We start from the raw sequence: 24,840 nt of genomic DNA on the forward strand, positions 1-24,840 counted from the left end.
GTGGTCACTCGGGGCTATCACTCTGTACCTGTAGGATCCGACAGGTCCCCAGCACCAGGCTGGGAGTGGCTCTGAGCAAGTCTAGGTGTGGCCCGAAGGCAAGCACACCTGAGTCTATGAATCTCCTAATTCTCTTCCACATTGACCCAGTTACAGGTCAGTTAGGGCCAGATCTGAATTTAAGGCCCAACTCTTTTTTTTTTTTTTTTTTTGTAGGGAGGAGGTTTGGGTTTTTGGGTCACACCCAGCAGCTCTCAGGGGTTACTCTTGGCTTTACGCTCAGAAATCGCTCCTGACAGGCTGGGGAACCATATGGGATGCCAAGATTTGAACCACTGACTTTCTGAATGCAAGGCAAACGCCTTACCTCCATGCTATCTCTCCGGCCCCTTTTTTTGTTTTTTGTTTTTAATTTAATTTATTGGGGGAGCCACACCCAGCTTACTCCTGGCTCTGTGCTCAGAAATTGCTCCTGGCAGACTTAGGTATACTATGGTATACTAGGGATTGAACGTGGGTCCATCCCAGATTGACTGTGTGCAAGGCAAATGCCCTAATGCTGTGCTATTGCTTTGCCCACCCCCTCATTTTTGCAGGCTATACCCTCCAGAACCTAACTCCTGCATTATAGTTTTGGGTGATTTGGTCACAACCTGGGAGAAAAAGGAGTTTCCATCTGCTTCTGTCCTAGTACTTGAAAGATATACATTGTGTTCATTTCTCCTCCTGTTTTACCCGCAGCTAAAGTTCCTACTATGTCAATAGAAAACTAAAATGACAGGGGCTGGCAAGGTGGCACTAGAGGTAAGGTGTCTGCCTTGCAAGCAAGGAAGGACCAAGGAAGGACCGAGGTTCAATCCCCCTGGCGTCCCATATGGTCCCCCCAAGCCAGGGGCAATTTCTGAGTGCTTAGCCAGGAGTAACCCCTGAGCATCAAACGGGTGTGGCCCAAAAAAAAAAAAAGTAAATTTTAAAAAAGAAAAGAAAAATAGAAATGACGAAATAGGTGAGACTTACTTTTAAAAAATGGTGGGTTTTTTTTTTTTGTTTTTTTGGCCTCCCCCTTAAAAATTTTAATGAGATATTTTTTTTTTTTGTAGTAATATCACAAATTGACATTACATTAAAAAAAGTGACGTGGGGCCGGAGAGATAGCATGGAGTAAGGTGTTAGCTTTTCGTGCAGAAGGATGGTGGTTTGAATCCTGGCATCCCATATGGTTCCCCGAGCCTGCCAGGAGCGGTTTCTGAGCGTAGAGCCAGGAGTAACACCTGAGCGCTGCCAGGTATGACCCCCAAAAAAAAAGTCTGATGTGGGGCTGAGGCAACACTGCAGTGGGTAGAGTGCATGTCTTGGACACCCCAATATCCCATAGTTTCTCTGAGTACTGCACTAAGGGATCACTGAATATGGAGTAGGAGAAGGCCGTGAGCACTACTGGGTGTGGCCCAAAAAAACAAAAAGGAGGAGAAAAGTTTTAAGCATCTTTGTTTTGTTTTGGGCCACAGTCAACAGTGCTCATGGGGTTACTCCTGGCGGTGATCGGGAATCTCTTCTGATAGGCTCAGGGGGCCCTATTGGGATTGAACCCTAGTTGACCATGTGCAAGATAAGCACCCTTTCAACTGCTAGCTCTCTGGCTTTCATCTTACTCATTTAAAAAATTAATTTAACTTCTACTTTAAGCCAACATTCAGTTTTGTTGTCTTGACTTCATTTTGTTTGGGGGCCAGGTCTTTCCTGGCTCTGCACAGGGATCAGACCTGGTAGGGATTAGGAGACTGACCTAGTGTGGTGCCAGAAACCAAACCCAGGTCAGCCATGAACAAGACAGGCATCTTAACCACTGCAGTATCTTACCATTGGTACTTTTTTTTTTCCACACCGAGCTTTGCTCAGGGCTTTTACTTCTGGCTCTGCACTCCGGGATCACTCCTGGTATGCTGAGAGACCATATGGGGTGCCAGGGCTCAAACCCAGGTCTGTAGCATGAAAGGCCAACACCCTGCCCATCAGACTGTTACTCTAGTTCCTCTCCATCTTTCACTTTGCTCTACCACACACCTCTCTTGGGTCTTCCTTTCTTCCCGGGTCTGTTTTCTATTCTGGCCAGGCCTTCAGCTGTGGTAACTGACCTTTCTAAGACATGAGCATGCCTATCTACCCGCCTTCCCCTTCCCAACAGTGTAGTAGCAGGCACAGAGTGGCCTCTCTCTGCAGGCTCCCCTCTGAATTACTCATCCTGCAAATCGATCCCATATGTTGGCACTGAATTCTGTTCCGAGCTGCACTCTCCAGAGGCTGGTGAAGTGAGTTGACCCACTGAAGTACCAACACTGGGACCATGTCTCTTGATGGGCAAGTTTCCCAGGATCTGAGGGTCGCCTAGAAACACTAGCCTGGCTCCTCAGGTTATCTCTCAGGCTGGCACTCCTACTCTCTCTGTTCAAGAAGGCAGAGAAAGAAAGCCACAAAGGAAAATGTAAGCCAGACGTGGAAGCCCGCTGTGAGGTCAGGCACTGTGCTCCCCATTTAACCCTTTGTGTGTGTGGCTCCTTCAGAAGCATGTTGAGTGCAGGAGCTTTGTTAGGACTCCACTCTCTGGCCCAGAACCTTCCTGGTGTCCCGGAGCTGACATGACTCTGGGCAACATACCCCAAGTGAGGCTGTCCCTCATTTCTCCAGTTTGTCAGAACTGTTGAGAAAAGAACTAAAAGCCGGTTTTCCTGGGGGTCTTTGGGGCACTCCAGCCAGTCCCACAGGGACAGAGCTCTTGTTTGTCATTAGACCAGCCTGGGGCCTTTTCATCTTCAAAGCTCCTTGTAGACTGTTCATTAACCACCTCTTTGCTCCGGGCTGCCCGCCCATGGGTGTTATTAGTCCCGTTTTTACGGTGGTGGAAGCCAATGCAGAGAGTCTTCTGGCTGGCCCTGGGTCCCAGGAGGAGCTGTGTGGCGGTCCTGGCTGGGCCACCCCCCACCCTCAGGCTTTGGGACTCACCCTCCTATGCTTGGCCCTGTAAGTGCAGAGACTGCCTGCGCCTCTTTATCGGACCGACCATCTGAGGCCTCCGATCTCCCGGCTGCAAGCAGGTTAGTTGATCTCCAGGTGCCATCTCCAAGCAAATGCAGGTTCTGGGTCATGAAGGTAAGGCCATGTGCCTAAGGGCTGTTGCAGTGGTGGAACTGGGTGGTGGGGGGAACAGGCCTCAGTCCTGCCCACTCCCCTTCATCCTGAGAGTCACCCTGTGAATGCGCATTTCTGCTAAACTCAAGCTGGCCACTGCCTGTTCCCCAGAGTCACCCCGTGTCCTTTTGGCAGTGTCCAGTGTCCGTGGAAGGTCTGGTGGGAGCAGAACTAGTTCCCAGTCTTCTTCGCAGTTGAGGGGCCATTCTGGCATGAGGGAACGGCAGCCTTTTCCAGTCCTTGCTGCTCAAACCTCGTAGGGGACTCCTGTATCTGCCCCATGCCTGGTGTGTCGTGAACAGCCGTGCCAGCATCTGTTCTAGTGCCAGATACAGTGAGGAAGACCAGGCGGGTTTGAAGGTGCTGTCTTGGCCCCGTGAGCTGGCAGGAGGGGATGGGGTGGTCTCAGACCTGTTTGCCCAGGGCCACTGGAGTCAGTTGGGTCCCTCTTTGACAGTAGGGTTGCAGGCCACCCCGATTCTTGGCCCTGTGCTTAGTGCTGAGCCTTGGTGTGTCAGTGCCTTCTGCAGATTATACATAGTCTCTGAAGGGGAGCGGGCAGCAAGCATGACAGTGGGATGGTGAGAGGGTGCACAGTATGCAGGAATGTGGACGGTGGACAGGGAGGCAACGGGTGGCACTGATGGGATGCCAGGTTCTAGGCCTTTGTGCATTTGGCCCATATTCCAGAATCCAAAGGAGTGAGGGCCGTGTGCTGACCCCTGACCTTCATCGGAAGTCAGTGCTGTGTCTGTGCGAGTAGATGGCTGAGCAGGCCTCAGTGTCTTGCCTGGTGCTGAATCGGCACCTTTCCGGAGCCTGCAGCATTTGCGCTACTGGGAGACTGTGACCTACTGCAAGGGCCTGTCCAGTCACCTCGTCACACGGCCTCATTTCCTGCGTCCCTGACACTAGCCCGCAGGCAACTGATGGGTCCGTGTCCCAGGCCAACTGCCAGGGACAACTGCAGTCCAACCCAGAAAGTTCCATGCTAGGAGGGGTTTCCAGAATCTTCTGAAGCAGGGGCTAGAGCAAAGGCACAGTGGAGAAGGCACTGCCTTGCATGCAACAGGACCCGGTTCAACCCCTGGCAAACTGTGTAATCCCCTTCCCCAGCACCGTCATGATTTCTGAGTGTAGAGCCAGGTATAGCCCCTGAGCACTGCTGGTGTGGCCCAAGAGCTAACAGAAACAAAGCACAGATCGAGCAGAAGGAATTCCAAGAGAGAATTGGTTACTGAAAGGCAAGGTCCCTGCTGTCTGAATGGGAGGCCAGCCCAGAACAGCTGTGGGAAATGGGGTGAATATCCTCATCCAAGCACCTATTACATTCCAGGCAGACATGTCCTCATAGCCAAGACTTTCCTTGTACCCGCGGTTCACAGGTCTGGATGAAGTTGGCGCACCCATCTTTCTCTATCTTTATTCCTGCCATTGCCCGTCTCCAGACCCGAGGTGATGTCAATGTTACCTTGTGAGTGTGGTGGAAACCTGGAGCTGGCATGCCTGTGGGCCGGGGCGTCAGGATCATTCTGCCCTTTGTGCTGTGGATCTAAGCCTCCATCCCAATAACCGGGACTTGGCCAGAAGTTGGGGCCAGGAAGTATGAAGCCTCAGGTAACTTGTTTCTCTAGGTTTGCCCAAAATTGTCATTCACAGCGATGGTTTAAAAGGAAAACTTTTGGGACTGGAGCAATAGCATATTGGGTAGGGGCACTTGACCATATGTGGTTGACTCGGGTTTGATTTCTGGCTTCCCATATGGTTTTCCGAGCACTGCCAGGAATGATTCCTGAGTGCAGAGCCAGGAATCTACCCTGAGCACTAGTGAGCATGACCCAAAAACAGATGACCCCCCCCCCCAAAAAAAAACGCACACACCTTCTTTGCTATGATTTTTGTTGTTGTTTTTGGGCCACACCCGGTGATGCTCAGGGGTTACACCTGGCTGTGTGCTCAGAAATCGCTCCTGGCTTGAGGGACCATATGGGACACTGGGAATCGGGAGGATCAAACCGTGGTCTGTCCTAGGTTAGCGTATGAAAGGCAAACACCCTACTGCTTGTGCCACCACTCTGGCCCTTTTGCTATGATTTTTGTTTGTTTTTGTTTTTTGGGTCACACCCGGCAGTGCTCAGGGGTTACTCCTGGCTCTACGCTCAGAAATTGCTCCTGGCAGGCTCGGGGGACCATATGGGATGCCGAGATTTGAACCATCGTCCTTCTGCATGCAAGACAAATGCGTTACCTCCATTCTATCTTTCTGGCCCCCTTTTGCTATGATTTTAAGAAAATAGAATCCCTGTGAGATCCACAGTTCCAAAGTTGTTCATGATGGAGTTTCAATCCTGCAATGTTCAGCACCCTTTATCAGGGCACATTTCCTTCCACCAGTGTCCCCAGTTTCCCTCCCGCCCTCTCCCCTGCCTGTCTCTGATACAGACATTTTTCTTCTCTCTTTCTCTCTCTCTCTTTTTTCTTTGCAATACAGTTACTGAGGGGGGTATTCCTATCACTTTATATGATATTTTTTTAATCATCTTATCGGTCAGGTGTTAAGCCAACATCAGTCTTTGAAGCAGTTTAGAAATCCTAGCCTCAGAATATCATCCTAAACCACAAATCCCAGATCTGTCCTTGTTTACCTATAGCTGACTGGGATGTGCATCTTCTGTGTGGAACGTCAGGAAGAGGCCAGAGGCCGCAGGGCCATGGGGTAAGAGGCAGAAGGCGTTGTCTTGGGAAGGAATAGGGCTGAGACTTGAGCAGGGACAGTTGCACAACTCATATGATGCCTCTGGAGTGAACACTTTTGACCCGCTTAATTGTAGGCTACAACTGTCCCCACCTTGTCCTGAGATGCCTGTTCCTCTTTGTGGTGATTAAATCTCCATGACCGGGAGGCGGGAGGGATTCTGGTCCAGCTCCAGAAGCTGCAAGCAGAATCTGGGGTGACACTTGAAGGCAGCTCACGCCCTGCTCTGAGCTGAAGCCTGGCAGGCATGTGGGCCCTGGGAGAGTTGGTTCTGCTTGACCTGCATCCCTCTCAGGAGCACAGAGATCTTTCTCCTCACCTCAGAAGGCCTGTTCGTTCTCAGCCTTTTTAAGAAAAAGCATTTCTTAGGCTGGAAATTTGTGAAGTTTATGTGTCCCTGTCTAGAGCCAGGTAAAGGTTGAAAGGCCCTGGGGCTGCAGTGACAGTGCAGTGGGAAGAGCATTGGCCTTGCATGCGGCCAACCTGGGTTTCCCAGCATCCCAGCTTGGCACCCCAAGCACTGCCAGGAATGACAAACCTGAGTACCGCCAGGTTTGGCCCAAAAACATAACAGAAAAGAAAGAAAGTCCCGAGGCCACATGAGGCCCTCAGATCATAGGGTCTAGCCCCTGTGCATGGTGGAATATGCATCTATCTAGACTGTTCCCTCAGGAAGTAGCCCATGTCTGTGCATGGCGGGACACGTGTCTCCATGGACTATCCCCTCAGAAAGGTGTCAACAGAAAAAGGCCCCAAGCTGGAGGCTCTGTGTCACTACCTGACTAAAATCCTTAGGATTCGACTGAACCCTGAAAGGGAAGCCCTAGATGGCCACTGAGCTGAACTTAGTCCACACTTCTATCTCACTGTGGACACACCTGCACTTGGCAGCCCCACCTATGGCCAGCTAACTGCCTGGTTGCACATGCCATTGCCTGTGCACTCCATGTCATGCGTGTTCACCAGTCGAGCCCGGTTGTTCCTACCGTGTGGTCAGTTCTGTGCATCACTGGCTGTACTTGTGGAAAGGCCCTGGCCCACACCCTGCACCCTGCTCTCAGGGACCTCTGCTTCCTTTCATCGAAGAGCTGGGGGCAGGGACGTTCCCCCCCACACACATACTCAGTGCTGAGGCCAACACAGCCGGGATGGGACTCAGGCCCTCGTTGTGTCAGCTCATCTTCCTCTCTTGTCCCACCTCCTCTATGACCAGATCAGAGTGTTTCAGGCAGGCACTGAGTCCCTAAGATAATGTGACCTCATCCATTGTGCCCAGTGTTGGTGCATCCTTCCCATCTTGAGCCAGAGAAGGCAGGGCCCTGAAAGGTAAGACCAGCACTTTTCTAGCTTATTCCCAGGGACTCTAAAGGGCTCTTGGCGCTTGACTCCAGGTGAGGGGTGAGGCGGCAGGTGGAGCCCAACTCTGCAGACTGAACTCAGGCCCAGGGGCAGCGGGGTGAATGTTAGGGGAACTGGCTGCTGGAGTCTGAGGTGCCATATCAGGCAACAGAGCACTGCTACATGTTCTTGGCACAAAATTCTTTGTGGGACAGGGCACAGCCATGCATACATGAGATCTGGGTCTGAGCTCTGCTGAGTTTCACTTGGGACTTGGCCTTTGCCTAGCACGGAGTGAGCCATGAGGAGTGAGCCATGCGCTCTGTCCACCATGTGGGCTCCCCTCCCTGGCATCTTAGGCTGCTACAGGGCAAGGCTCCTCCCTGTCTCTATGAGCCTGAGTAGTCTGTCCCCAATAGGCTTTGGGTCACGTGTAGCTAGACTGAAGGGGGGAAGTAGTCACGTCCAGACTCCGAACTGACGTGAGCACTCTGGCCACAGTGCCCCTGAGGTTGGGGCTGGATGTGCGCTGGCCCCTGGTCACCGTGTCTCCTGCTGCTGCCTCCACTAGCTTCTTTGGCTCCAGGCTCAAGTCAGGGGTGAGAGATCAGAGGCCAGCCAACACAGGGCCGGCATCCAGGTACTTGGGTTCCACACTCAGTCCCAGGACACCTGTGTGTGCCTAGCAGCCTGGTGCCTAGATGTTTGACCACTGAGTCTCCTGGGAGTTGGTGAGCACCAGGGCCAGCACCACAGGAAGGGACGTGACCAGCTACCACACTCAGCCAGTGCTTCCGGCACCAGAGACTCCGGGATCTCAGACACTCCTGGACCTTCTCTGTAGTCTATGACCATCTCGGGGGAATCAGCTTGGCAAAGGCAGTTGGGATCATCAAGAACAGTGTTCAGGGTTTGGGGGCTCCAGTGTCTGACTTGTGTCTGGCTATTGGCCCCATGGCTACAGAAGTGCTCTCCGGAGACAGACATAGACTCCCTGTTTGGGGCTAGGCCTGAAACGGGCTGCAGAATCCCACCAGAAACAGACAGGTCCCATCTTGACCTCTTACCAGAAGGCTGGTGGCAGACCTGGTGTTTGGTCAATGCCACGCCTCCCACAGAGCCAGGCCAGGGTCTTGGCTGATGAAACTAGTTTTCCACTCACGACCCCTTTTAGCCTGGAAAGTGCAACTGCCAGGATGAGTGCTGCCAAAAACTCATCAGGCTTGTGACGTGTTTTGAGTCTGTTTTTGGTTTTGCCTGTTTAGAAACCTTCGACTGTTACCCAGCTTTTTCCCTACCCCACAGTTGAAGAAGCTGGAACCTAGGAGCTGAGCAGTAGGACAGTGGGGAGGGCGTTTGCCTTGCACAAGGCTGACTTGGTTCAATCCTTTCTTCCCATAGGGTCCCAGGAGCACTTCCAGGATTGATCCCTGAGCACAGAGCCAGGAGTAAACCCTGAGTACCACTGGGTGTAGTCTGGGGGGTGAAGGGGAGAAACAGGGATCTAAAAGATTCCTTCATATGTGTCCCCTAGTGGCAAGGCATAGGCTCCCCAGGAATGGTGTTAGACACTGTGGACTGGGGGTTAGTGAGTTGTGTGGCTTTGTGGATGGGGTGTGCATTTCTTTGTGGGCAGCAGGCACACTACTTCTATGGGGAGGACCACACATTCTGGATAGGGTATGCCAGGGCTCCCAGGCACAGGACGTATATCATCCCTCCTGTGGGTTCTTTGTGGCTGGATATCTAGGTCTCTAGGAGGATTTAGTTAACAGACCAGAGGTGGTTCCAGCTGTTATGACCAGTGACAAACCCTACAGGGCAGGGGCACAGATCTGTGTGTGATACTGCAGGGGCTACTTTTCTAAACTTGGAATCCCATGTGCAGCCCACATTGTGCCCTTTGGTTTCTCCTCCATCCAGACTCTTGGGTCCTGTCATAAACTCCCAGGCCAGGCCCTTGGGAGCCACAAATGCAGAAGCCTCTGGGAAGCTGTGTGGCAGGAACTCATGTGGTGAGGCTAGCCAGGACTCTCTCCTGCTCACACAGCAGGAGCTGGGATGCCAGGATTTGAACCTCCGTTCGTCCTAGATCTGTTGCTTGCAAGGCAAATGCCCTACCGCTGTTCTATCTCCAGCCGCAGATTTTTTTATTTTTATATAGTCAAGTTGAAAAATTAGCCAAATAGGGTTTTAAAAGAACTATTAAATGGGGCTAGGGTGGGGGCCGGAGAGATAGCATGGAGGTAGAGCGTTTGCCCTGTGTGCAGAAGGATGGTGATTCGAATCCCGGCATCCCATATGGTCCCGTAGACCTGCCAGGAGCGATTTCTGAGCATAGAGCCAGGAGTAACCTCTGAGCTCTGCCGGATATGACCCAAAAACCAAAACAAACAAACGAAATGGGGCTAGAGTGGTCGAACATCGACAAGGAATTGCCTCGCATGCGGCTGATCCAGGATAGACTTGGGTTCAATTTCCAGCATCCCACATGGTCCCCTTGCCTGCCAGGAGCAATTTCTGAGCGCAGAGACAGGAGTAACCCCTAAACAATGCTGGGTATGGCCAAACCCAAAACAAACCAAAATAAAAAAAGGAACTATTAAAAGCTTGGGATCTGAATGGTACCATGGGGGAAGGCGCTTGCCTTGTATATAGCCTACTTGAGTTCGGTTCCTCACATCCCATAGGGTCCCCCAAGCCTGTCGAGTGATTTCTGAGTGCAGAGACAGGAGAACGTCCTGAGCTCCACTGAGTATGATTCCCCACACCAAGAAAAGAAAAATAAAGAATAATAAAAGCTGTAAAGCACTTGCCTTGCGTGTGGCTGGCTGCAGTTTCTTCTCTATTTCATGTGGTCCCCTGAGCAAAGAGCCAAGAGGGAGCACTGGATACTGCCAGAGATGGCACTACCCACCCACCCTCCAGATAACAAAAGGCAGGCCATTGCCCCAGTGATGGAACATGTTCCTCACATGTGACGCCCCAGGCTTGATTCCTGATACCCCCAATGGAAATTAAATAAGACTGCACGTGGGAATATCATTGGACTCTTAAAGCTATACACAAAACAATCCCAAAACAGTGACGACTTAACTCTGAAGTTCTGGGAGAATTCACCTAATTTCTGCAAAGTTCATTTCTTTACCCTTTAGAAGAACCTTTTTTTTTTCCTTCCTTTCCCTGTTTGAAACTTTATTTAGCATAGTGATTGACAAAGCCATTTCAGGTATTTTGTATTCCAGCCTCCACACCACCACCAGTATGATCTTCCCTCCACCAGCATCCCAAGTTACCCCACCCCAGCCTGCTCCTTAGCCATGCAGAACAAAAATAATTTCCTTTCTATTGCTCATTATGACATATTCATAATAGTATTACTGAATCTATTGTCGAGGATTTGCTGAGCCGTCAGGTGCATTTTGAGCTCATTGCACTTAGGGTGTCTACACAACTTCCCCCATCTGATTCTCCAGATTTCTCTTGGCTGTCAATACTATGAACTTGGAGATACTACAGGACCATATATGCTGCTGTTCATCCTCACAACAGTTCAGCAGCACAGCATCTTGGACTTACCCAGCTTCTCTCTAAAATTGGTCATGGGACCAGTCATGTGAGCAGACAATGGTGTGGGTGGTGGAATCCCTGGCTCCCTTACAGGGCAGGGATTGGGTCTGGCCCTTCCTGAGAAGGCTCCAGTGAGGTAGACCCAGAGACACGTTCAGAACTTTGTCCGTTCAGAACTTTAGACAGAGATTGATTGCCTGGCTGGCTGGCTGGCTGGTTTGCTTGCTCGTTGATTGGTTTGGCTATTGGCTGGCTGGCTGACTGGTTTGGGGTGGTACTCAGAGACCCATGGCAGCGCTGCCCTTCTTCTTTGGGCCTTGGTATGCAAGGATTGTCCAGGCCACCTTCAGACAGCACAGGATGGTCCTTGGGGTCCAACCAGGTCAGCACCGTGTGTCTGAATCTTTCTTGTCCGACTGACCCTAGTCATTGCTTTTACTTTCTTGTTGGTGTTTTGTGCCCCGGAAAAAAGCCAGTTTTGGGAGTGGGGGTCATATAGGACCATGTGGGGTAGTGTGGGGCCAGGACCATCTCCATGTATGCCTTCTTGCTGGTGGCACTGGTCCTGTGTCCACTGATGGCTCAGTCTTGATTCTTGGACTCGGCCTTTGCCCTTCAAGTAAGTCAGACTTGGGATCCTGCCTCCTGAAGGCTTATGACTGGGGTAAGGGAACTGTACTGTGTGGCATCTGCACAGCCACCTGGCAGACCTCACTGGACACTGAGCTGAGGCTACCCAGGGGCCACCTGGCTGAGCTGTCTGTGGCTGGAGGGCAAGTGCAGTCTTCTCAGTTCCCCGAAAGGCCGGAGTATGAGGCTTTCAGAAGGTTCCAGATGCTCCATACAGGCAGATAGATAGATGGGAGGTCGAGTCCCATTTTTGAGTGGAATGCTGCCGGGCATCAAGCAGGTCATCAGGTGGAGAAAGCTGTGCCCTGCACCGGCCGCTGTGGGTGGAGCCTTGGCCCTGATTGTTCTGTCTGCGAGTACGAACAGAAAGGATAGAGCATGTGGCTGATTCCCATACAGCCTTGGCCCTTCCAGGCTATCTGTGCAGACCGCACTGGTCCCCTGACCCTGTGTGAGCACTGCAGGAACCCAGGGCGGGGTACGGGAAGCAGACACAGAGTCCTGGGTATCCAACGGGGAGGAAGAGACTCAGAAGGTGCCAACTAGGGGTGCTAGAGCAACAGTTGGGGCGGGGGAGGGGGGGAGACACTTGGCCTTGAACGTGCCCAACCCCAAATCCGATCCCAATACCATATATGGTCCCCTGAGCACTGCCAGCTGTGACCCAAAAACAAAACAAAAATAGTAAAATAAGTAAACAAATAAATAAGTAATCAAGGTTAGCAACTGAGGCAGCAGTGCTGAGGACCCAGCTCTGAGCCTTCCCGTGCCTTAGGCTGGAAGGAGGCGAGTGGAGAAATAGCTGAGAGCAGAAGGAGAGGGAGCGGACGGCAGCCTCCCTCTCAGGACCCCATTATACCTCTGAACATTGGAGGACCGCAGTGAGCGTTTGTGGATATAGGTAGAGCTGCAGACTTGACCATACTCGACATTATCAGAACACAAAAACGCAACAAACTTGGGGCATGCGGGCAGGAATTCCGGCCTCTGGGGAGATCTGTCACTTCTTCCTGTTTCCTGCCCCATCCCTGCCCCCTGCTGCTGGTGCTGGTGGTTGGGTGGCGCCTGCCTGGCCATCATGTAGGCACGTTGCCAGTCCGGGCCTCGCATACTCCACTGTGGGCCTGCCGAGGCCTGTCTGCTCCAGCTAAACACTTAGCATGTTGTCCTTTTGGGGGGGAGTGCCCAGCCACTCTCGTTTCATAGTGTTCACACAGCTGACTCACTCAGATCAGAAACCACTTGCTATTGGGGTAACAGGATAGCATTTAGCATGCATGGGGCACTGGGGATCTGAACTCGTAACCAGGTGTTTAGCCCTTGCATCATTCCTCTGGTTTTACCCACATCTGACTTAGGGGAGCACACTGGTTTTTTTTTTTTTTGTCCTTGCTGCGTTCGTCTGCTGGCCTCTGATTTGCTGGGGGTTCAGGAGGCATGTGACTTGGAGAGGGTGGGTAGTGTCCATAGCCTTGTCTCATGGAGAAAGCTGCATCCTTTGAGATTGTACCAAATCTTCACAGGGGCTTGTTTCTAAAAAGAGATTCGTGTCTGTGGGCTCTGAAACCGTCTTCATACATACTGGAGTATACTGGCCCGTGATCTCTGAGAGCCTAACACTATTTACTGACCACCTGAGAAGTTCTGACTCAGAGTCTCAGAAGTAGGAGACATTTTCTCAGTCATTTGTCAGATACATCCTGGTCCTGCACATGGATATTACCATGATCACTTTTAGCCCAGAGAGCTGATTTCCTGATTTCCCAGGATTCTGGGGTATCCTATGGAGCTCCCCTTCCCCTGGACTGCCCCTCTAGACTTACTTCTTCTAGATCTCAGTATCACAGGAAAGGTTCAGCGAGCAGAGGTTTGGCAAGATGGCTCTGAGGTCTGGAGGGGTGGATCCCCAGTACTGCATGGACTCTCTCTCCCTCTCCCTCTCCCTCTCCCTCTCCCTCTCCCTCTCCCCCTTCCTTCCTTCCTTCCTTCCTTCCTTCCTTCCTTCCTTCCTTCCTTCCTTCCTTCCCTTTCCTTTCCTTTCCTTTCCTTTCCTTTCCTTTCCTTTCCTTTCCTTTCTTTCCTTTCTTTTGGTGGATCCCCAGCACTGCATGGACACACACACACACACACACACACACACACACACGGCTCCATGAGCACCAGGTAGATCTGTTGTTGACCATCCTCTGGCTGTGCAGCACCACAGCGGGATCCTACTGTGTTCGTCACATTTCGTCCGGGATTGATATCAGCTGGCTGGTGGGGCGACACCCTACTTGTCCTGACCAGAGGATGCAACTCTGTGACCCTCTTGCCTGGCCTGTAATTACGCATTTGTCACCTGAAGTGAGTGTCCCTGCCCTCGGCCCAGACCAGGACTTGTTTTGTTCAACAGCCCAGTGCAGTGTTGACCTGTAACCACAGATTATCCAGTAATTTTGGTGGAAGGAGCGCACTGAGGGTTTCCTCCGAACAGCTCATTCATGCTGTTTCAGTGTTCTTGTGTATTAATGAGGGAAGCTGGAGTAAAAGGACAGTGAGTAGGGTGCTTGCCTCACACATAGCCAGGCCAGATTCTGCCCCCAAACCGCATTTTGGTCTCAAATGCTATTAAGAGTAAACTCTGAGCACTGCTGGTTTCCCTAAAACCTGGAAGAAAAATATACTAAAGGGCCCCAAAGTTAGCACCAAGGGCTGGAGCATGCGCTTGGTATGAGACCCTGCTGGTCCAGGCCCTCTGGCAGTGACTTGTTGGGGCAGCCCACAAGCCCCAGGTGTGGCCTAAACCAACCAATATTTTTCTCTTACGAAGTATTTGAATAGGAGCAACATGTTTTCTTGTTGGTGGTTTTTTTGTTTTGTTTTGTTTTTGTTTTTGTTTTTGTTTTTTTGGTTTTGTTTTGGGGCTAAACCCAGAGGTGCCGTGGGGACCACATCCAAGTAATGCCCTACCTGCTATACTATCACTCTGGCCCTTTTTGTTTTTGTTTTGGGGTCACACCTAGAGGTCCTCGGGATACTTCTGGCTCTGTGTTCAAAATCACTCTTGGCAGGCTCAGGGAACCCTGTGGGATGCCGGGGATCAAACCCAGTCCCTACCCACTGTGCTATCACTCCAGCCCCTAGTTGGTTTGTTTTAGTTTGGGGGCCATCTCCCCAGCTCATCTTTTTGGGGAGGTTTTATGGGGGATAAACCATACCCAGCACTGTTCAGGAATTACTCCTGACGGTACTCAGGAATCACTCCTGGTGGTGCTCAGGAGACCAATGCGAGGCCAGGGATTGAACCCAGGTTGGCTACATGCAAGACAAGTGCCCTCCTTACAGTCCTGTTGCTCCAGCTCTTTGCTTGTTTTTTCACTGTCTACTTCCTCCCCCTAACTCTATAACATAGAAGCTGTCACATGTTGACCGTAACTTTGGGGTGAGCATTGGAGTGATGAGTCAACTTTGCCTCTGCTTTTCAGATGTCCCTCCTGCTGATCAAGAGAAGCTTTTTATTCAGAAACTTCGTCAGTGCTGCGTCCTCTTCGACTTCGTTTCAGACCCACTCAGTGACCTAAAGTGGAAGGAGGTGAAGCGAGCTGCTCTCAGCGAGATGGTCGAGTACATCACTCATAACCGCAATGTGATCACAGAGCCCATCTACCCCGAAGTTGTCCACATGGTAAGTGCCTGCATGAGCCATGGCTCACACACCTGCTTTCCTGATGAGGTCCCTGCAGTTCCTAACATGATTTCTGCTTGTACCTTGAAGGCAGACCATCTTCTCTGGAATGTGTCCTAGGTTCTCTCTAATAGGGAAGCTGGTGCCTTCTTGGCACCCAGGAACCTTCTGTGCGTTACATTGTTTGAAGTTTTTTTTGTTTTGTTTAGCTTTGTTTTGGTTTTTGGTTTATGGGTCACACCTGGCAGGTTCAGGGAACCATATGGATCCTGGGGATCAAAATGGGTTGGCTGCATGCAAGGCAAACACCCTACTTGCTGTGCTACCACTCCGACCCCTTGTTTGGAGTGGCCCCTTGTTTTTGATGGGTTGGAGGATCCTACTCCTATCGGTGCTCAGGCCTTATTCTTCACTCTGCCTTAAGGATCATTCTGGAGTATCCAGTTGGGGTGCAGATGCCCATGTGAACAAGCAGGGCCTGACTGACTGCACCACCTCTGGTCTGCACTGCAGTTGTCCTTAGAGCCCCACAGGGAGACTGAAGCTCATGGGACTTTGTTGGATTAATCTTCTACTCTCAGTCACTGTGGTCTTCAAATGATCCCACCTGCATCCCCCTGAAACCCAAATGGTCCCAAGAGTTGTGGGTGGAGCATTTTCTTCTGAGCACCCACCTTGCCCCTATTATTGAGGGACAGGTGGAGTTGTGAACCATCTCGGCCTCCAAAGTTTTCTTCTTTGTGGGGAGGGTGAGCAGTGGCTTTTCGGTGACTATGTTGCCCAGTGTGGAAGGCAGTTCATGAGAGCCCAGTGCATACTGTCAGGCACCATGAACACTTTTGCTGGACTGGCTCTATTCTGACGGGTGGATGAGACATGAGGCAACACCCCGAGTTCTTCTGCAGTGAGTGTTGTGGTGGGGAACAGTGATGAAAGAGCAAGCAGTGGAGGCACCATGGCCAGGGCTCATGTTCCTCTGGAAGCTGAGCAAGTATGGAATGGGGTGCAGAATGGGTCCACCTGCAGTGGCCTGTAACCTGTAACCAGGGCAAGGTCCCCTGAGTGACTAGACTGGTGAGTTTCCTGAGACATGATTAGCTGACTGTTGGACTAGACTGTGAAAGATTTCCTGAGAGATGATTGACTGTTGGACTGACTTTGACAGGTTTCATGAGAGATGATTGGTTGATTGGTGGTCTGGACTATGACAGATTTTCTGAGATGATTGGTTGCCTGTTGAACTACACTCTGACAGGTTTCTGAGAGATGATTGGTTGATAAGTAGACTAGACTGATGGTTTTCTGAGAGATGATTGGTTGACAAGTAGACTAGACTGATGGTTTCCTGAGAGATGATTAACTGTTGGACAAGTCTTTGGTTGACTCTTGGACTAGACTGTGGTGGTTTTCCTGAGAGATGGTTGGTTCCTGAGAGACTGGTTGAAAACAAATTCACTTTCTCTATGTGTTCATCTACTCTCACATTCAAACAAGTAATGTTTCCAAGCCAGTGGGATAAGCATGTGTTTTCCTCAGTACTGCTGGTAGTAAACCCCAGCACAGAACCAGAGGTAGCCCCTGAGCATTGCCAGGCAAAACCCAAAAACTAACATTACAAATATGCACGTCAGCCAATGCTACTTTCAGTTGTATGCCATCATTATGCGACTTTAGAGCACAAATTCTGCCATAGAGAATACCCCTGGGCGCTTTCTACCATCCATTTCTCTGGCCTCGGTGAATCTGAGCTCTGTGGGGCCATGTTTGTGGCTGGCCCACTCCCTGAGCCTCCTGGTATCACACTAATGCTGAAGAACCATCACATGTGCCTGTGTGCCAGGTTCCTCACCCTGCACCTGTGGCTTCTGCCACAGGCCACCCTAAAGAGCAGGATTGTCTGTGGACCTTCTTGCAGATGGCTTTTTGCCTATCCTGAGCGTCTCCCAAGTTGTGGAGTGCTGGATCAGGAGCCAACATCGAGTTCAGGGTTGGAAGGGTGGGTTTTCAGGCTGTTCTCAGATCATCCCTGCAGCTCCACCCCTCTTCTGCCCATACTGCTCCCCAACAAGGTTAGCTTTTCTGAGTTGCGGGGCTCCATGGGAGTATGACCTCTAGCTTTCTGGGTGTGTGTGGCCTTCAGAGTTGGCTATGGGGGTGTGGCTTCTCAGTTTTTGTGTAGTGGATGTGCCTCTGGTTAGAAGTGGGCATGGTTTCTGATGATGCCTTTCTGGGCAAATGGTGGGCCTGGCCTCTAGGTGTCTGGTTGGTAGTGGGCGTGGCCTCTCTGGTGGGTGTGGTTTCCCAGGTTTGGTTGTTCGTGGGCCTGGATTGCAGCCCCAGTTTGAGCTGGTGGGTGCGGCTTCTTACTGTGGGTTTCAGTTCCCGTTTCCACCTGTGACTGAAGATGCTGGTTTTGAGGGGTGGGTTGGGGTTTTGGTTTTTGGTTTTGTTTTTTTCATGGTAACTGTTTCGGAGCTTAATCAAGAATTTAGCAGAACTTCACAGATAATCCAGCCAAACCCCATTCATTTTCCAGAGAAGAACTTGGGCCAGAGAAACAGAATGAGGAGGAGCTTTGCAGGTTTCATAAGCTCCATTATCTCATCATTTCAGTCATTTTTAAAATAGAAACAGCCATCTGGGGATTGTGCAGTTGGGGTTTTTCTGTGTTCTTTATTACCCTCATCATCTCCCAAGGTGGTGCTTAGGATGGGGCCTTCCCACCAGCAGGCCTAGGGATGCCTGCTCCAGGGCCTGCTATGCTAGTGACTATCTCCCCCACCCCCGTGGTATAGCTGCTAGGGCTATACCAGGAGATGTTTGGGACTATTAAGGCTACACCCATCAGTGTTCTGGACCCTGGGGTATTAAGCATCACATGGGGCTCGGCTCTAGGCCTTGCCAGCCTGTTCTCTTCACCCCTGTTCTCTCTCTCCAGCCTCGCCATCTGTTTTTTGTTTTTTTGTTTCTTGTTTTTTAATTAAGTTACCGATCTAATCTGTTTTTTAGGCCCTGGTATTTTTCCTATAATCAAAACCCTGATAGCAGAAGCAAGTAACAGTACAGCCAGGTTTCATCAGGCATCATTTTGCCTAGAGAAGCAGACCAACCGGATAGTCCAAGTATTTAGCAATCATTTTCTCTAACATGCATCAGGATCACTGGAAGGAAAGTAATTGACAGCCTTTGCAGCAAAGGGCCTCTCAGAAAATTCGTGTCCACCAGCAAGAGCACCAGGTATGCAGTCATTATGCCAGTGAAGGGAAACTGGCAGCTGTTGTCTGTCTCAGGGCCACAGCCAGCAGTGTTCCCACCTCAGTACTCAGGAAACATCCTTGGCTTTGCTCAGGAGATGTGGCAGGGCCAAGACGAAACCCCACTGTTCTACATGCAGAGCCTGTGTGTCAGCTGCCTACAGAAACATTCCCTTGTCAAGGTGTGCTCTAGGGCCAGAGAAATTCAGTTACTGGAAAAGCTGTTAATCCTCCTGTTATAAGTACTTAGCTATAGGAGATCAAAATTTCTTGCTAGGTTAAAAAAAATTTTTTTTTAATTATATGGTTCAGGCAACATCCTTTTTTTTTGGGGGGGGGCACACCCAGCAGCGCTCAGGAGTTATTTTTGGCTCTACGCTCAGAAATCGCTCCTGGTAGGCTCGGGGGACCATATGGGATGCCAGGATTCGAACCACCATCCTTCTGCATGCAAGGCAAATGCCCTACCTACATGCTATCTCTCTGGCCCCAACATCCTTATATTAGTGTTGGCTGTATGGTTTTGGGTAAAGTTCCTTAGCCTGACCACCTCCTTCTTGCCCAGACTCTCCACCATGGTCTTGGGTCACTTCTCATCTGCCTCTTCATTCATTCTGGATGTTCACCCCTTTATTTCTCTTTTATGGGGCCACACCCAGAAGTGCTCAGGGGTTACACCTGGTTGTACACTCAAGAATCACTCCTGATGGGCTCGGGGAATCATATAGAGTGCTGGGGATCGAACCCTGATTGGCGACCTTCCCTCTCTCTTCTGTCCTATGGCCCCAGCCCCTAGCTACTTCCCTTATATCTCTCTCTAGACCATATATGAATGAGATCATTCACTATTTGTCTATCCTTGTCCCTCTTAACCCCCTTGACAGATTACCTCATGCATTTCACCCAGGAAGGAGTGTTTTCTTGGACAGCAAGTAGTATAGTAACCAACAGTGTCTCCAATAGTTGGTACATACATTTCTTTGAAGTTATGGCTTAAATCACGTCTTGGGCCCGGAGAGATAGCACAGCGGCGTTTGCCTTGCAAGCAGCCGATCCAGGACCAAAGGTGATTGGTTTGAATCCTGGTGTCCCATATGGTCCCCCACACCTGCCAGGAGCTATTTCTGAGCAGACAGCCAGGAGTAACCCCTGAGCACCGCTGGGTGTGGCCTAAAAACCAAAAAAAAAAAATCACGTCTTAAACTTTTTTTTTGTTTTTGGTTTTTTTTTTTTTGTTTTTGGGCCACACCCGTTTTACGCTCAGGGGTTACTCCTGGCTATGTGCTCAGAAATCGCCCCTGGCTTGCGGGGACCACATGGGATGCCGGGGGATCAAACCGAGGTCCGTTCCTTGGCTAGCGTTTGTAAGGCAGACACCTTACCTCTAGCGCCACCTTCCCGGCCCCACGTCTTAAACTTTTTCTTTTTCTTTTTTTTTTTTGTTTGTTTGTTTGTTTTTGGGCCACACCCAGCGGTGCTCAGGGGTTACTCCTGGCTGTCTGCTCAGAAATAGCTCCTGGCAGGCACGGGGACCATATGGGACACCGGGATTTGAACCAACCACCTTTGGTCCTGGATCGGCTGCTTGCAAGGCAAACGCCGCTGTGCTATCTCTCCGGGCCCGTCTTAAACTTTTTCTACTCATGACGGAAAATGGCCCAGTGGAGATTCACAGAGTTGTTGAATTCAGAAACCTTTTACTGTTGCCATTATTGTGACAATGTCCATCCTCAACACATATCTAATCATGGGGTCACAGCCTACAGTTGAGGAAACTAGAGTGGAAGCCATGTGTTCCGCTTCAGGGCAAGTGGTTCCCTTTTTGTGGAGGGCCCACACTTGAGTGCGCTCAGGGCTTTCTCCTGGCTCTGCTCAGAAATCACTCCTGGCAGGCTCAGGAGAACTTATGGAATGCCTGGGATTGAATCTGGCTTGGCCGTGTGCAAAGTAAATACCCTTCCCACTGTGCTATCGCTCCAAGTTTTTTTTTTTTCTGGACATTCAGGAAGGTGGGTCTGAGCGGCAGCAGTAGCAGAGCTGAAAGGGAGACAGAGGAGCATTTTCCTCCTCTCCAAGGTGAGGCACTCTTGAGACATCTGCTCGAAACTGACTTCTGACAGGATGTTCTTTTTTTTTTCCTTTGCCCGCCCCTCGCAGTGCTCAGGAAGCATGTGTTGTGGCCTCACTGCCTGCCCACTGAGCCGCCTGCCTGGCCCTGGTTTGGGGTTTCTAAATCATGAAAGAAAATGCATGTATGTTTGGGCAGGGAGGAAGTATATGTGTGTTTGGGTGAGGAGGAAATCACATGTGTTTGGGTGGGGAGGAAGTGCACGTGTGTTAGGGCCGGAAGGAAATATGTATGTATTTCATAGTAAGTGAAATGAATACAAAAATCTAGAAAGACAAAGTTTCTTATTTTGTAACTCCCAGCTCCTCCCCTCCACCCAAATTTATGTATTTTCTTTCCCACCCCGCCCTCAAAGGCTAAGATACATGGAAAACGGTGGCTAAGTTTGTCACCTGGCTTGTGTGATGGTTCCACAACTGTCCGTGTAGGTTGCCTTGCTGATGTGCAGAATGTGATCAGCCGATTATACCTCAGTCCTTCCACTGAGGCTTTAAAGTCCTTAATTAGGGTGATAGCACATGTCTTCCATGTGGCTGATACCTGGCCTCCCATCGGGTCCCCTGAGCACCACCAGGAGTGATTTCTGAATGCAGAGCCAATAGTAAGCACTGAACATTGCTGGGTGTTGCCAAATAAATAAATCCCTTACTTTTAGGGATGTTTGGGGAAGCATTCTGGGGTGCCATGAATTAGTGACCAAGGTACAAGGACCCTAGATGAGTAGGTTTGAGAACTTAAATCAAGTTTTAGTTATGTGTTACTCTTCAGTGCTCATCCTAAGCAGGTCATCTGAGTGGCTCCACTGTTCTTGCCTTTTCTCCCTCACCTGCAGGGCTCCGTGCTGTACCCCTAGGCAGCAGTAGTGGAGCTCATCCCCAGTGTCACCAGGAGTAATACCTGAGTGTTGACAGCAGTGCCCCACTGCACCGCTCAGGGCTCACCTGAGCTCTGGCCTCTGGGGTCTGGGACTGCGGCAGCAATACCCAGGCAGTGGCTGCAGGAGTGGTCTGAGGAGTTAAGGTGTACCCAGCCCCTAGCTCCTGTCCTTGGGGACAGCGTCAGTGACCTTTTATCTTGTTGGGACTTGACTTTGCCTTTCCCTGGCATAGAAGGGTTGTTTTCCTCTGCCTAGTCATCATTCCTGTCTTAGAGAAGTTGAGTCGAGTAATTCGCCCATGTTCAACTTATCTGAGTTTTTGGGGTAGTGGTTTCTTCACTGACCCTGAGGCTGGCTTACAGATTCTAAATAGAGCTCATTTATAAATTTGTATATTCTCTGCCTAACCCAGGCTCACAGAGATTTTTCTCCTAGGAGTTTAATAGTTTACATAATTTATTATGGTTTGTTTGGGGGCCATACCCAGTGGGGCTCGGGGCATACTCCCGGCTCTGCACTTAGGAATCACTCCTAGTGGGGCTTAGGGGACCTTCTGGGGGTGCTGGAGAGTGAACCCCGGTGAGCTTTCTTCGAGGCAAGTGTCCTCCCCGCTGTGGTCTCTCTCCAGCCCCCAAAAATGAAATCATGCTTTTTTATTTTTAGATCTGTAGTTTGTTTTGACTGAGGTTTACTTTTTGGTGCATAAATCTGCTTGTTCTTGGACATATTCTCATTAAAAAACAGTCATTGGAAAGCTAATACAGGTTCTCCACAGAATTGTGTTCATACCCTTGTCAGGAACTAGCCGGACAATCTGTGGACCTATTTGTGGGTTCCTTCTCCCCATAATGGAGTGGGGTGTTGGCGGTCCACCCTTGTTCTCGTTAAGTCTGAATTACCTGTTATGATCATTCTATCTTTCCGTGTCGATGTAGACTCACTCTTAACCAGGGGATTAATTCTATCCTTATTAGTCTTGAGTTTGCGTCACACTCAAGATGAATCCTGCACCATGTCTGGAAGTGTTGAGAGCTGAGAGTGGCACTGAGAGACACGTGTGTGGAAAAAAAAAGAGACATGTGTGTCAGCCATCCTCACTCGGGTTCACGTGTGTCATGCTGGGTGACATTGTGGGCGCCCACAATGGGACCGCTGGCCCCAGGATACATTGGCTCTGAAATGTCCCCTCCTACTCATTTGTACAGGGTGGGGGAGGACATAGTGCATAGCTTTGCTATTCTGGAACCTTCCTAAACAACCGCACAGTGAACCACCAGACAGGTCAGGAATGGGATCAAGCCACAGCTTAGAACATGACAGATTAAATCTACTTCGTGAGTCTAGCCATCAGCAGTAAAATTCAGCACCTTTTGCTTTGAGAATCGTAATTGCAGACAGTTAAGCATCTTTGAAAGCATCTGTGGGAGCCGGGGAGGTAGTGCAGTGGACAGGGCTTATGCTTTCTACAAGCCGACCGAGGTTTTACTCTCAGCACCCCATGTTGTCCCCCAAGTCCTGCCAGGTGGAATTCCTGAGCACAGAGCCAGGAGTAAGCCCTGAGCATAGCAGGGATTCCAGAAACTTCCCTTGTATGGCTCAAAATAAAACAAAACTCTGATTTTGTTTTTGCTTTTAATGTTGGTGCTTGGTGGGGGGCATTTGCCATGCACATGGCCAACTCAGTTTGATCCTTGAGTTCCCTGCCACCCACCACATCCCCAGGAGCCACTCCCTTCTGGAACGTTCTCAGAGGCATTACCCAGAGTCGAAGCCCATGGTGGGCCCTCCTGGATATCTACTCCAGTGACACTCTTCCTTCTAGATATTCAGGGTACCTATCTGTGGGGTCCCCACTGTTAGTGCCCTCCATGGCCCCCAGAGAGTGGCAGAGCTGAAGGCATCAGCAGCAGGCGTGGGCTCCTAGGGAGTGACCTGAGTCTTGCCTGAGTCCATCAAGTGGGGTTCTCCTCTCTGTTGTGGGAGCCCTGGATTGTGTGGGTAGGCTGAAAGACCTGCCTGCAGGTCACCTACATCCACGGCAGCATCTGGAAAGCTCCGACTTAGACATCGCCAGAATATCCTGGGTCAGAAAGTGTCGAGATCAGGGACTTGAGTGGTGTCTGCGCTGGTAGCCTGAGGAGGAGGAGGAGGAGGAGGAGGAGAGTGGGGCCCTGCCTTGGCTACCCAGCTGACAGCCAACCAGACAGTGCTTGTGTATGAGCCTGAGGACTGAGGGAACCGTTCCCAATCATGCTGAAGCAGCTGCCCTCAAGTACCATCACCTCATCTTAATAGTCGGGCCAAGTGCCCATCACACCGGGCCTAACTTGGTTCTGTGGCTTCCAGTTTGCAGTTAACATGTTCCGAACATTGCCACCGTCCTCCAATCCCACGGGAGCTGAATTTGACCCTGAGGAAGATGAGCCGACGTTAGAGGCTGCCTGGCCGCATCTCCAGGTACCAACCGGGACCTGACTGGAGGTGTAGGGGTTGTTCAATGCTAGACAAGAATGGAGGCACCACTGTGGGCCAGCTTTGCCAGCCTTCAGGACACCCCTGGAGTGTTTCCAGCTGGGATGCCTTCTCACAGGTGACACTCGAAGTGTCATCAGTGGCACCAAGCCACCTAGAACCGTCTCAGCATCTGCTTAGGTTCATTAACATCATGTAGTTATCATGACACCTTGTTAGAATGATGCCATGTTATTAGCATGATCTCTTGTAGTGAACATAACAGCGTGCAGTTTGTGTGATGACATGTAGTTAGCATGGTGCTGTGTAGTTAATATGATACCATGTCATTAGCATGAGATGCTGTGTAGTTAGTATGAGACGCCACATGGTTAACATAACACCATGTCAGTACAACCCTATGTAGTTAGCATGATCCCTTGGAGTGAACATAATAGTGTGCAATTAGTGTGATGCAATGTAGCTAGCATAACACCATGTCGTTAACATAAGGTGCCATAGCTAGCATGACCCTATTGTGGTTAGGTGTTAGAATGGGATGCCGTGTAGCATGAGTTCTGCAAATGGGACTTCCCTATGCTGATGTCCTCAAACAAGCCACAGCTCACAGGTATTTCGGCCTTTACTTAACAAGGTTCCATGAGAGTCCAGAGCCACAGTACAACTGTTAGGCATTTGCCTTGCACATGGCTGACTCAGGTTCGATCACCGACATCCTATATGGTCTCCTGAGCACTGCTGGGTGTGACCCCAAAATTTAAAAAAATTTTAAAAAGCAAGGTTTCATAATAACTGACTACCTCTTTTTTTCTCTTTTCTCCCTCCCAGCTTGTTTATGAATTTTTCTTAAGATTTTTAGAGTCTCCAGACTTCCAGCCTAATATAGCGAAGAAATATATCGATCAGAAGTTTGTACTGCAGGTAAGGCGCACGCCACCAAGGCCAGGGCCCTTCTGTAGCAAG

At 50.4% G+C, this 24,840-nt stretch overlaps 1 protein-coding gene across 5 annotated transcripts in view; it reads left to right on the forward strand.

Annotated features, from left to right (window-relative positions):
• The window catches only part of PPP2R5C (protein phosphatase 2 regulatory subunit B'gamma), a 90,461-nt gene that overhangs the window by 43,362 nt on the left and 22,259 nt on the right, over positions 1–24,840 (forward strand). For all 5 annotated transcript variants that reach the window (XM_049769823.1, XM_049769820.1, XM_049769821.1 and 2 more), the window contains 3 exons: positions 14,947–15,146; positions 23,752–23,862; positions 24,706–24,798. In XM_049769823.1, coding sequence (XP_049625780.1) covers positions 14,947–15,146; positions 23,752–23,862; positions 24,706–24,798 — 404 coding nt within the window. The remainder of the gene's footprint in view (positions 1–14,946; positions 15,147–23,751; positions 23,863–24,705; positions 24,799–24,840) is intronic.

Source organism: Suncus etruscus, chromosome 3 (assembly GCF_024139225.1).
Source record: "Suncus etruscus isolate mSunEtr1 chromosome 3, mSunEtr1.pri.cur, whole genome shotgun sequence".
In the NCBI taxonomy this organism is placed as follows: Eukaryota; Metazoa; Chordata; class Mammalia; order Eulipotyphla; family Soricidae; genus Suncus; species Suncus etruscus.